Source organism: Carlito syrichta, unplaced genomic scaffold (assembly GCF_000164805.1).
Source record: "Carlito syrichta isolate Samal-C Ts95f unplaced genomic scaffold, Tarsius_syrichta-2.0.1 Scaffold109683, whole genome shotgun sequence".
In the NCBI taxonomy this organism is placed as follows: domain Eukaryota; kingdom Metazoa; phylum Chordata; class Mammalia; order Primates; family Tarsiidae; genus Carlito; species Carlito syrichta.
In genome coordinates this window covers 518,874-530,981 of record NW_007053779.1, presented here as the reverse complement: position 1 = coordinate 530,981, position 12,108 = coordinate 518,874, and the positions used below count along the sequence as shown (strand labels likewise).

Genomic DNA, 12,108 nt, shown 5'->3' with positions numbered 1-12,108 from the left:
TAATTATGTGCAGATTTCACCAATTGTCACTTATTAAAAGCTTATAGTTGCAAAGGGAATAATACTCTATCTTTAAAAAGTTGTTCCTTGAAGGCAAAACTACAAATGACCCCATTTTATGTACCTGTGTCCTGTGTAGAATTTGTGGGTTTAAGGAAACTAACCAACCATATATCTCTTTGCTCTTATGGTTGATCCTGTTTTTTGTCTTGTTTTTTTGAGTTGAGTCTTTTTACTCTGTCACCCAGGCTGGAGTGCAGTGGCCTGTACCCGGCCACCACAGCCTCGACCTGCTGGGCTCTGGCCATTCTTCTACCTCAGCCTTCCAAGTAGCTGGAACTACAGGCGTGTGCTACCATGCCCGGCTAATTTTTTGATTTTTTGTAGAGATGAGGTCTCGCCAAGTTGCACAGGCAGGTCTCGAATGCGCAGGCTCAGGCAATCCACTCACCTCAGCCTCCCAAGGTGTGGGATTACAGGCTGAGCCACCGAGCCCGGCTGATCCTGTTTTGATAAATTCTAATTATGGGGAAACAATTTGTCTTTGTGATTCAAAAGCTCTGCTAGGTTGATTGTGTAATCAGATCATTATTCTGGGGTTGATGAAAACTGTGTGAATATGCTTTCAAGGATTGTCATAAAATTAGCATCTACAACTTTTTAAAAAAATTCTAAAAAATGAACTCCCTTGTAAAATATAATAGATTCTCTCTGTAGTCATAATATTTTTAAAAAGATACAAGTTACCAACCATAATACTCCTAACTGATGAGGAAATAAGATTTTTTTTTTTTTTTTGAGTAGGGAGTCTCATTCTGTTGCTCAGGCTGGAGTGCAGTGGCACACTCAGGGCCACTGCAGCCTAGACCTGCCAGGCTCAGGCTATCCGTCCACCTCAGCCTTCCAAGTAGCGAGAACCATGGGCGCAGACCACCAGCTAATTTTTTTATTTATTGGAGAGATGTGGGCTCAGGCAATCCTCTCGCCTCAGCCTTCCAGGCACAAGCCACTGTGCCTGGCTGGAGATAAAAAATGTGAAAGTTATTAGGACCACTATGCCTTAGCACCACTGTTATTCAAGTTTGTGATATGAACAGCATGTGAGTATGTGTTGCTCTTTATTTTGTTGTCTTTTTGATTTTAAATATATGATTTGTTGGAGAGTGTATATAGAAAGTTGACATCTAGTGTGGCAGGGATAGGCTTTAATGTATGTGTTTTGGTGTATGTGTGTGAGAGTGTATTTATTTGACCTATAAGGCCTACATATAAGTGCCAGAAGTTTCATTGGAAAAACATAACCAATTTGTAATTGCAACAGGATTAGTCAAGAATCACCAGCACCAACACAAATGTATCTTTGCAGACCGAAGGAATCAGCTAAACAATTTACAGTCATCTCAATCTCTACTAAATCAAAAATCACATCCAACATGCCACCTGACACCATTTCTTTCTCTCTCTCTCCTTTGCTCCTTGCGATGTGGCATTCATCTCTCCTTGTGCCTCCGTTCTGAAGAGATAACAGTATAGCAACAACTCTGCCACTGAAATCCTGTTCTCTGACCGATATTGGCACCTGCAAAGAGAAACAACCAGTAACAGGCAGCAGCAGCATCAGTATTAATCTTCCATGATGAAATCTTTACAGGTCAAGAACAAGTACACAGCTCTTTTCTCACTCCTTCACAGTGGACCATGCAACTAGTTGAAATGGAAGACAATGGATTGTCTACAAGCCTTTTGAACAGTGGAGAATACAGGGCGTTGGTCTTAGGTGAATTGACTCCCAAATATTCTTGAAGTTTGATATCCCCTTTGGTCTTTCTTTCTAGAATACAATTATCATCTGATTTATCAAATCCTTATAACAACAAAGAACAAGTTTGCATATGTGACATTTCTTGTCACTTTAGGTTTGAATGGAAAATATCAAGCAATATAATGCTAGAGGGCTTAATCTTTAAATCTATATGTTCATCTTTCTGTTTATAGCCAGGACTAGAAGAAATCATGTAGGAATTCCCTCAGTTACAGTCAACCACATTGTATGTTGTTTAACATAAGGACATAACATAAGGTGCTGTCTGTGTAGGCAGTAGTTGTCAGTGGAATTCTGGTGAAGGTGTACTATACTAGAAAGTCACAAGCCCATTGAAGAATGTTATGAGGTTCCTGACTTCTTGGTATTTATGGGAAAAGAGTGCTAGACTTCTGCACTTTCCATTTTGTCCTGACTACTGTTTTTCATTTAAGAATGAGTAGTAGTCCAAAAAAGATGACTATGGTGAGAGAACGTGGAATGAGCTATAGATGGGAAAACTCACTGTTATGCTTGTTTACTACCCTCATATGAACCTACAAACATTCCTGGCTCTGTTTTTCCCCATTTAGAATCACACACCTTAACTTGGTAGTAGATAATGTTCAGTTACCAAAATGAGAATGTGGAGGTAAAAGGTGTTTTACTTTTCTAGTGTTTAACATTAATCGAGTTGTTGTATAGGCAATGGAATTAAAAACATTTTAGAAAGAATCTCAGAAGTTATGTTAGTCATCAGAGCAGCGCTTAATTAATTTAGGTTTGTGAGTTCAGTCCAGAAATTACTATCAACAAGAAAACAGTTGCTTGACCCTTCCCAATCAGAACTATAAATCCATGCCATTTATACTCATATGCATAACGAGAATGTAGAAGACTAGGTTAAAAAAGAAGCAGAAAGCTGGGAGAAGGGCTACAGTATACTGTACTAAGGCATCGTACCTACTTGTGCTAGGGCTTGGTGTCAGCACCTTAGTTAGGGTTTAATATTAAGGAATTTAACTCCCATAATACAGCATGCATAAATGTTTTTGAAGAAGCACGCTAAATATTTAAATTTTGCCATTTAGTTGAACTCTTACATTTATTTGCCTCTGGGAGGTAGGTTTTTATTTTGTTTAGACAAAGTAGGGAAACTGACAGGGAATCAAAACCTGCCTATTTTAACAGTCATTCCCAGTAAGGGGTATTAATATATGTATTTATGTGTTTGAAGGGAGACTAAATCACCACTCCCCTCTTCCTAAAAGGAGTTGAAGTGTGTAGAGAGGAAAAAATTAAGAGTATAGGTCCTAAGATAATTATCTAAGCTAGTTGAACACACCCCAAGGAGATGCAGTATGCTCTCATCAGTAATAACCAGTTTAGGGATAGGGTATGAGAGGAGAAGGAGTATTTACATAGTTAGGAATGAAAACTCCAATAATTTCATAATTTTTCTCTCTTCTCCTTCTACTCCTCTCCCCAATCTATACAGTTATACTTAAGCAAAAATATGATTATGGAGAGTAGTTTAAAAAGACATAAATTCAGACCTGCTTTATCTAAGTAGTTTTTGCGATTGGTTGGTTTGTTTATATTTCAGTTGGTTCATATCTCACATATCCATATTTAGGAAATAAGAAAGCATATAATCTGGTAGCATATGATAAGGGTAAATTTGAAGGAAGTTGGCAGCTTTCTCCTTAATTCTTTTTTTCTGCACTGCCCTTTTTTCCATCAGTGCTTATTTTTTAATATTTTATTTTTGCTACAAACTGGATTACTGTGGTATCCATTAGATTTTAATAATACCTTTTGTTAATTTCCTCTTTTACTTTCCTCCCTAGTGATAAACTTTTAGAATGACATTACAAATAGTTTATGAAATTAAAACTTAATTTTTTTGAGGACTTAAAAGTGTTAACTTTTAAGGAATTAATAGTGTTCCTATTACTAAAGTGAGTTTGGTGTTAAAACTTTTTGAAACCTAATTCTGAGCTAGTTTTCTTAAACCAAGTAATATTGTTGTGGTTCTGTTGGATAGACTGTTCCAAACTATGCTTTTCTCTGTTTTCACCATTTTAATAATAGGCCACACAGAACTTATTCCCTTTAGATTATAAACAAGCTAAGAATGATATATCAAAATGCTTCCTATTTTATGCTGCCTTTATAGAAAGATGGTTGTTAGAATTTGAGTTTTTAGGTAGGAATAACATGTAACCTACAGTCAGGATTTGCTAAATAACTTTAGTGTGTTTAATTTTTCAGGCGCTGTATTTTACGTATAAAAATGCACTTTATAAATCTTTAAGATTTATAACTTTAATGGCTACATACTCCACCTTTCTTTTAATAATTGCCTTTTGAAATGTCATTATGACAAATGTTCAAAAATACTCCACATCTACTTGCATTTTTAACCTGGAATTTGACAGAAATTCTACGTTGGTACAACTTACTTTTGGCTTAGAGAGTTAAACTAAAGAGATACAAGTCACCAGAAGAGACTTTGATTACAAGTAGAAAACATTTCTGAAGATCTGGTGAGGGACAAACTCTTCAGGCTAAATTGCTGTGAGATTTATCTTCCATATAAATTTTTTAAAAATAAAAGTGTTGGTCAGACATGGTGGCTATGCCTGTAATCCCAATACTTTGGGAAGCCAAGGCAGGAGGATAGCTTGAAGCCAGGAGTTGAGACTAACCTGGGCAACATAGTGAGACCTCATCTCTAAAAATAAATGTGTAATAAAAATAAAACAATCTTTTAAAAAAGAAAAAATTAAAAGTGTTGGAAAGTGATGTTTTTTTGCAGGTTACGTAAACAAGACAATATTGAGATGCCACTTTACTTTTCTGACTTGGGTTTTTATATAAATAATTTAGAATAGTAGCGCTTATTTTAAAATACTGTTGAGATAGCTGTAGTGTGTGCTGTTAAATTTTCCATTGTATCTTTTTATTTAAAGAGAAAAGAGCCATGTCCTTCTGTTGTGTATTTAATCACACCACATTTACCTCTCTCTAATACAATCTAGTCTTACTTATGTTTCTTCTACATTTTCTCTGCTTTAATTAAGGACTCTCAACTAGTGGATGAATCCAGGATGAAACTTGGTATTCTTACTAAGCAGAATCTAGCTAGTTGGATTGTCTCTCTTTCATTCTACTAATATGGTCTACTTTTGCCATGAGTATAAGGATTCCATTATATGATGAATTCAGAGGATAAGCCTAGTTCATCCTCTTTTCCTGAACCCTCTGAAAAAGATTAATTCTGAGGATAACCCAGAGGTTAATGTCAATCTCAAGCCAGGAAAGTGTAGCCTGTGAGGATAAATCTTTGGAAATGATCTGTACCAAAGATAAGTCAGTTATTTTCTAGACTGTTATTCCCTGGGGCCACATCAAAACTGGGCCTTGCCCCTTTCTCTGAGGAGAGGGTGCTAGATGTATTGCCCTGGCATTTGACTACAAGTTAGTCTGCTCAGGCTGCTATAACAAAGTACCAGATAGGCAGCTTAAACGGCAGCAGTTGATTTTCTCAAAATTTGAGACTCTACAAGTCTAAAATCAAGATCTAGTAGGTGTCAGGTTCTGGTTAGGGCTATCTTCCTGGCTTACAGATGACCACCTTCTTACTTTGTCCTTATATGACCTTTTTTGGGTCTCTTCTTCCTACAAGGCCACTAATCTCATCATAAGGGTCCCATCCTGAGGACTTAATCTAACCCTGATTAATTGTTGCCATACTTGGGGGGGGTTAGGACTTCAATATATGAATTTGTGGGGGGACACAGACATCCAGTCCATAACAGTATTTATATTTGTTCCTCAGTGGAATTTTTAGAGTTACAGAATTATCTTTCCCCTAGAAGTGTGTTGCTTTGTTCTAAGGTCCAACATATTGTAAAATATTAAGTACAAGATGAAAGGTGTAATTATGACTATGGTGAATTTATGTCTTTCTGTATGTAAGACTCATTTATAGTTTCTTTTCTTGACATTTCCTTTTAAATATCCAGAATCCATCTTTTTTTCCCTAGTACTACTGACATTTTGTTTTTTTCAGTAAACTTAATTATTAAACTGAATGAAACTTGGCTTTGCTTTATTGTTTAAGATTTTATAGGACATATTTGTCATGTTTTTAGAAGGAAAAGAAGCTTGCCTTAATTTATTGACATAGATATACATTTTACTTTAACAAGTATTTATTTTGTGATATTGATTACTACCATTGTATAGTCATCAGACAATTATAAAACAAATGTAATTGGATGTATCAACAAGCTATTGAATCTTGTAATTATATATTTATGACTTAATAAAATTTAACTTATAAATTCCCTGTTGAAATAGTGTCCCCATTCCACAATTTAAAATGAAAGTTAAAACAATCCCAGAGCTTTGGGAGGGCAAGGTAGGAAGATCACTCGAGACTAACCTGAGCAACATAATGATACCCCATCACTACAAAAAAGTTTTCTAATTTGCTAGGCATTGTGGCATACATTTGTAGTCCTGGCTACTTGGGAGGCGGAGGGTAGATGGATTGCTTGAGCCCAGGCATTTGAGACTGTAGTGAGTTATGATCCCACCACTGCGCTTCAGCTTGGATGATAGAGCAAGACCCCTTCTCTTTAAAAAAAAAAAAAAAAAAGTTAAAGTAAGTCTTTTCAACTGGTATTCTAATTAGACGTTTCACGATTTTATCAGATTATTTAAAATTTTTCAGCCTGCCAAATGTTCAGTAGCTTTCTAATGTGTGAGAGTCAAATTAATGACAAGTTTACTGTTTATTGTTTGCTTTTTTGAGGGAGACAGGCTCTTGCTCTGTTGCCCAAGCTGGAGTGCAGTGGTGTAATCATGGCTTACTGTAACAGTGAACTCCTGGGCTCAAGTCATCCTCCTACCTCAGCCTTCCCGGTAACTGGGACTGTGGGCTCATGCCATCACACCCGGCTAATTTTTAAAATTTTTTGTAGAGATGGGTCTCACTGTGTTGCCCAGGCTGGTCTTGAACTCCTGGCTTCAAGTGATCCTCCCATAATAGCAGCAAATGTTTTACAAAGTTGCCACTTTCTAGATTCTGTAGTGTAAATGAACTTAAATTCTTTCATACTTCTGGACAGACCTATATGACCAGATTCCTATTCTGCTTTATTTCACTAAATTAAGATGACTAAACTATGGTTTGAGATTTTTTTCCTCTCAAAGCTTTTAAACTTGTTTTCTGTTTTTTGTGATGAATCTTTGATATTGAATCTCCTAGGGAGATTGAGGATGCTTGAGCTTAGGAATTCAAAACCAGTATGGGCAACATAACAAGACCATGTCTCAAGATAGATATCTATCTATCTATCTATCTAGATATAGATAGATATCGATATCTCCTTAATGATCAAGTGGAGTACAAACAATATACTTAGTTTTTTAATCTGTGCAAATTGAATTCGCTTCTCTTCATAATATTTAAAATATTCAATTTGTGTCTTAGATATAAGTGTAATAAACTTTATACTTCTGTTATCTGTCTTTGAATGAAATGATTATATTTTTAAAGTAAATTTCAGAATTTTTTTTAGGTAAAGGTTATTTTTTAATATTAAAAGATAAATTACTCAAAGAAAAGAAGCAAAGGAACTAATAAAACAGAGAAATGTTTAAATGTCTTATTCAGAAATAATATCTGTCCCTGTGATCCAGATTTATAATCATAGTGGGTACACATTTGGGTCAAGGCAATCTATATTTATTTACTCAACACATATTTATTCAAAAAATTCAAATATTGGGCATTTCTAGAAATTTTTACTGCATTTTGGTATATTCTTATCCATTCTTTTAGTAGTATTCAGATTTGTATTGACAAAGGAGATATGTGTATGTCTGTCTCATGGGTGACATGTTTGCTTATTGTTTTGATGTCTAGATAAAAACATTATCTTTAAGTTGGGTGTCTTGAGACAAAAATATATCAAAGATTTTATATTATATGATTGTTAAAGTAAATTTATTTAGGACTTTCTTATATCTGCTCTGATAACTGAAGGTCTGCCACAGCAATCCAGAAATTTTTTGTTTTAATGTCACTTTAGGATTGCAATGGGATTTATCCAAAGCGAGTGGTCAGGTTTTGTGTATGTGTACACTTGTATTCCAAAGACTGTAAGGTCTAAAAATAATCAGTGGTTCCATCTTCTTCCTTTCTTCCTCTTTTAGCTATTGTAAAAATATTTGCATTTTATTTGCTTTCTAATAAATTATTCCCTCTTAGATTAAAATTTGGATGCACCAGAAATAAAATTTTCAGCTCATTCTGTGTTATAAGTCAGCTTCCAACTACCTTGTAGTCACTTTCAGTATAGACTTTATAAAAATAGATTTCTTATAGTACAGAATAAAACCGAGCATCTCATTAGGTATAGATTTTTATGTGGAGGATGGCTTCTTGAAATAGGCTTTTGCCTTATCGCTTTCCATCTTTCAGGCATTGAAAGAAACACTTTCGTCTTTTAACTTGGTAGAACTTTATAATACACTATTCTTCCCATCACTGTAAAAAAATTGATGCTTGGGTAAAAATATCTTTTTTATATCGCAAATAAATTGAGCTTGTTATAGTCCCCTCTCTTCATTTTCAGGAAGAGGCAGAAATACAGGCAGAACTTGAACGTTTGGAAAGAGTCAGAAATCTGCACATACGGGAACTCAAAAGAATAAACAATGAAGATAATTCACAGTAAGTCATGATTTGTATTTCACTGTCTTATATGATAAAAGGTCTTCCCCTACATGGACAGCATAAACACAATATTTCCTTGTTGGAGTGTTTTCTCATACTTAGAAAAGATCCAGAGTCCTTCCTATGGCTTGGAAGGTCTTTTATAATCTGGTCCCTGGCCACCTTATTCGCTATGCTGTTCTCCTAGAACATGTCAAGAACATTTCAATCTCAGTAAGCTCTTGTGCTTGATGTTTCCTCTGCCTGAAATGGTCCTCTTTTAAATATCTAGGTGGCTTACTCCTTATTTCACTCCAAGTGTTCATTACAGAGGTCATCCTTAGGCTACCCTATCTAAAAATAGCAGTCCTTACTCCAGGGACAGTGACACATGCCTGTAGACCCAGTCACTCGGGAGGTTGAGGCAAGAGGATTGCTTGAGCTCAGGAGTTCGAGTTCACCTTTCTGTAAAAATCAGTTTTTTAAAACAGCAGTCCTTGCCTCACCCCACATTCCCCCTTTGAGTATCCTTACCTGGCTTTACTTTTTCATAGTATTTATCAGTATCTCAAGTTACAAATTTATTTTTTGTTATTATCTGTTTCTTCCCACTAGAAGGTAAGCTTTATAAGAGCAAGAACTTAGTTTTGTTCTTGCTCATCCCCAGAGCCTAGAGCAGTGGCTAGCATGTAGTAGGCACTTTATAAATATGTGTGACTAAATACCAAAGTTAATGTTACAGTGGTGAAGGAGAAATTATTTCAACTATATTTCAGTGAGCCATGTATCTAACATTATGCAAGAATTTGGGAAGAAACAGAAAAGAAGTACAAGTGGCTGGGCACAGTGGCCTTTGGAAGGCCAAAGCAGGAGGCTTACGTGAGCCCAGGAGTTTGAGACCAGCCTGGGCAATATAGCAAGACCTCATCTCTACAAAAAATAAAGAAATTAGTCAGGTGCAGTGGCACACGCCTGTAGTCCACCTATTGAAAAGTCTGAGGTAGTAGGATCACCTAAACACAGGAGGTTGAAGTGTGCCACTGCACTCCAGCCTGGATGACAGAGTGAGACCCTGACTATAAAAATTTTAAAAGAAGTAGTACAAGTTATAGTTTCTGTTCTTAATCCCTTCTTATTGAAATGAGTGTCATAGAAAATAAAAGCCAGAAGTTAGAAATTAAGCAAGGTGTACTACTTGGATTTAGTTGGTGTGAAAGAGTGGAGAGGTGTCTGTTTACTTTTTAAGACTATTCATGCAGTGATAAAAAAAAACTTCATGACTTAATTCTGAGTATCAGGATTGGAAGCAGCCAATTCCTCTTGTTAAATAAGAATATCTTGCTTAGAAGGCCTATTTATAATCATCTGTGTATATGTAATTCATATGTGTCAGCTCATTCCATTGTGTGAGGTGAATGAAGTAATATAGTCATGAGTAACCTAAATTCAGATTAAAATCTAATACAGCAGATGGAACAAAACTAATTTAAAATAAACTTCTGAAAATTATATTCACACTTTTTGGATCTAACTTAGATTGATAAAAATAAACTGAATTGTTACAGCTTTACAATATGCCTTAAAACTAAACAAAAATCTCTTATTTACAAGTTCTTCAAGAAAAAGCTTAAGTTGTCAAATCTATATTCAGTTGGTTTTGAATTAAATAAGACAATGCTTTTGCATCTGGAGTTATAAAGCTTATCATTGCTTTTTTTTTTTTTATTTTGGAAGTGCACATATTTGAGCTATGTTTTCCCGCTAAGAAAGCCCTGCCATTTGTTTGCTATTAAGTTTAAGCAAGTTACTTAACCCCTCTGTGCAGCAGTGCCATCATCTGTAAAATAGATATTGTGAAAGGGCCTAATTCATCGACTTGGTTTAGAACTAAATGAGTTAATACATGTAAGTTCTAATAAAGGTTAAACATTCCAGTTCCAGAAATCCAAAATCTGAACTGCTCCAAAATACAAAACTTTTTGATCACTGACATGATACTTAGAGGTCGTGCACAAAGGAAATGCTTACTGGAGCATTTCGGGTTTCATATTTTTGGATTAGGGATGCTTAATTGGTTAAGAATAATGCACATATTCCAAAGTCTGGAACACTTCTGGTCTCAAGCATTTCAGATAAGGAATACTCAACTTGTATATAGCAAGTATAATAAATATTCAGCAATAATAGTAGCAATATTGTCAGTGAGTGATTTTTTTTTTTTAAGTGTTGAAGTTTAAAATCTCTGCTTTTTAAATTGGTGGTTAAAATTTTATCTTATACAAATTCGAAGACAGTAAAATTTAATCATGAATGAAAGCCAATTTATAAATATAATTACTTTACGTTTTATGTCAATATTATAAAATCTTGATTAATCATAACTCCCAGTATAAAAGTGTATTTTCCAGAGAAGTGAGTCCTGCTGAGTAGATAAAGGATTTTATAAAGCTCTTGGCAATACAGGGATTAGTAGGTCTGTATAGAGTGCTATAATTGGTCATTGAACTGGAATATTCAACTGTCACAAAGTTAAGCTTTGTGAGCACCAAAGCTTTAAGATGGGTGAAAGTCATATAGATAGCCTAGTAGAGAATGAAAAGAAATAATTGTGTGTTATTTGAAATCAGCAGCTGAGTAACTGAGAAAGAAATAGCTAGGAGTGGAATAAAAAAGTGGAACTTTAATGTAGAAGAAACTTTTTTGTTCAGTGTGCCTGAGTGTTTTTTTCCACCCTTAAGGTTCAAAGATCACCCGACGTTAAATGAAAGATATTTATTACTTCATCTGCTTGGTAGAGGTGGCTTTAGTGAAGTATATAAGGTAATATAAATTTTTTTCTTTTCTTCACAATAATATAGCAAAGATGAGAATATGGTTAAGATGTACTTGTCTTTTGTTATTGATTTCATGACTGATCGTATGTCCTCATTTTTTAAAAAAGTGCTTGTTGTAGCTAGTTTTCTTACCTCCAGAATAAAAGGTTGTCCTTGGTAGGATGCAGTCTCTCATGCCTCCAAACCCAACATTTTGGGAGTCTGAGGCAGGAGGATTGCTTGAGCCCAGGAGTTCAAAACCAGCCTAGGCAACATAGTGTGACCTAGTCTCTGTAAAAAATTTAAAAATTAGTTGGGCATGGTGGTGCATGCCTGTAGTTCCAGTTACTCGGGAGGCTGAGGCAGAAGGATTGCCTTAACCCAGGAGATCAAGGCTGTGGTAAGATATGATTGTGCCACTGCACCCCAGCCCAGGTGACAGAGTGAGACACTGACTCAAAAAACCAAACCAAACCAAAGATTGTCCTTGCCACCCACTCAGTCCCTCTGATAATGGTACCTAGTCACCATTAGCCGAGTCCAGATAATAATGACCCTTTGATTCAAGATAGACAGGTAGCCATTTAATACCATACTTTTTTTTTTTTTTTTTTTTGAGTTGGAGTCTCACTCTGTCGCCCAGACTGGAGTGCAGTGGCCACTCTCGGCCACCGCAATCTTGACCTGCTGGGCTCCGGCGATCCTTCCGCCTCAGCCTTCCGAGTAGCTGGAACTACAGGCGCGCCCTACCACGCCCGGCT

General features: G+C 35.8%; 1 protein-coding gene across 2 annotated transcripts in view; it reads left to right on the top strand.

Annotated features, from left to right (window-relative positions):
• TLK1 (tousled like kinase 1) overlaps positions 1-12,108 on the top strand; it is a 170,319-nt gene that overhangs the window by 137,554 nt on the left and 20,657 nt on the right. For both annotated transcript variants that reach the window (XM_008068950.1, XM_021717697.1), the window contains 2 exons: positions 8,455-8,552; positions 11,273-11,354. In XM_008068950.1, coding sequence (XP_008067141.1) covers positions 8,455-8,552; positions 11,273-11,354 — 180 coding nt within the window. The remainder of the gene's footprint in view (positions 1-8,454; positions 8,553-11,272; positions 11,355-12,108) is intronic.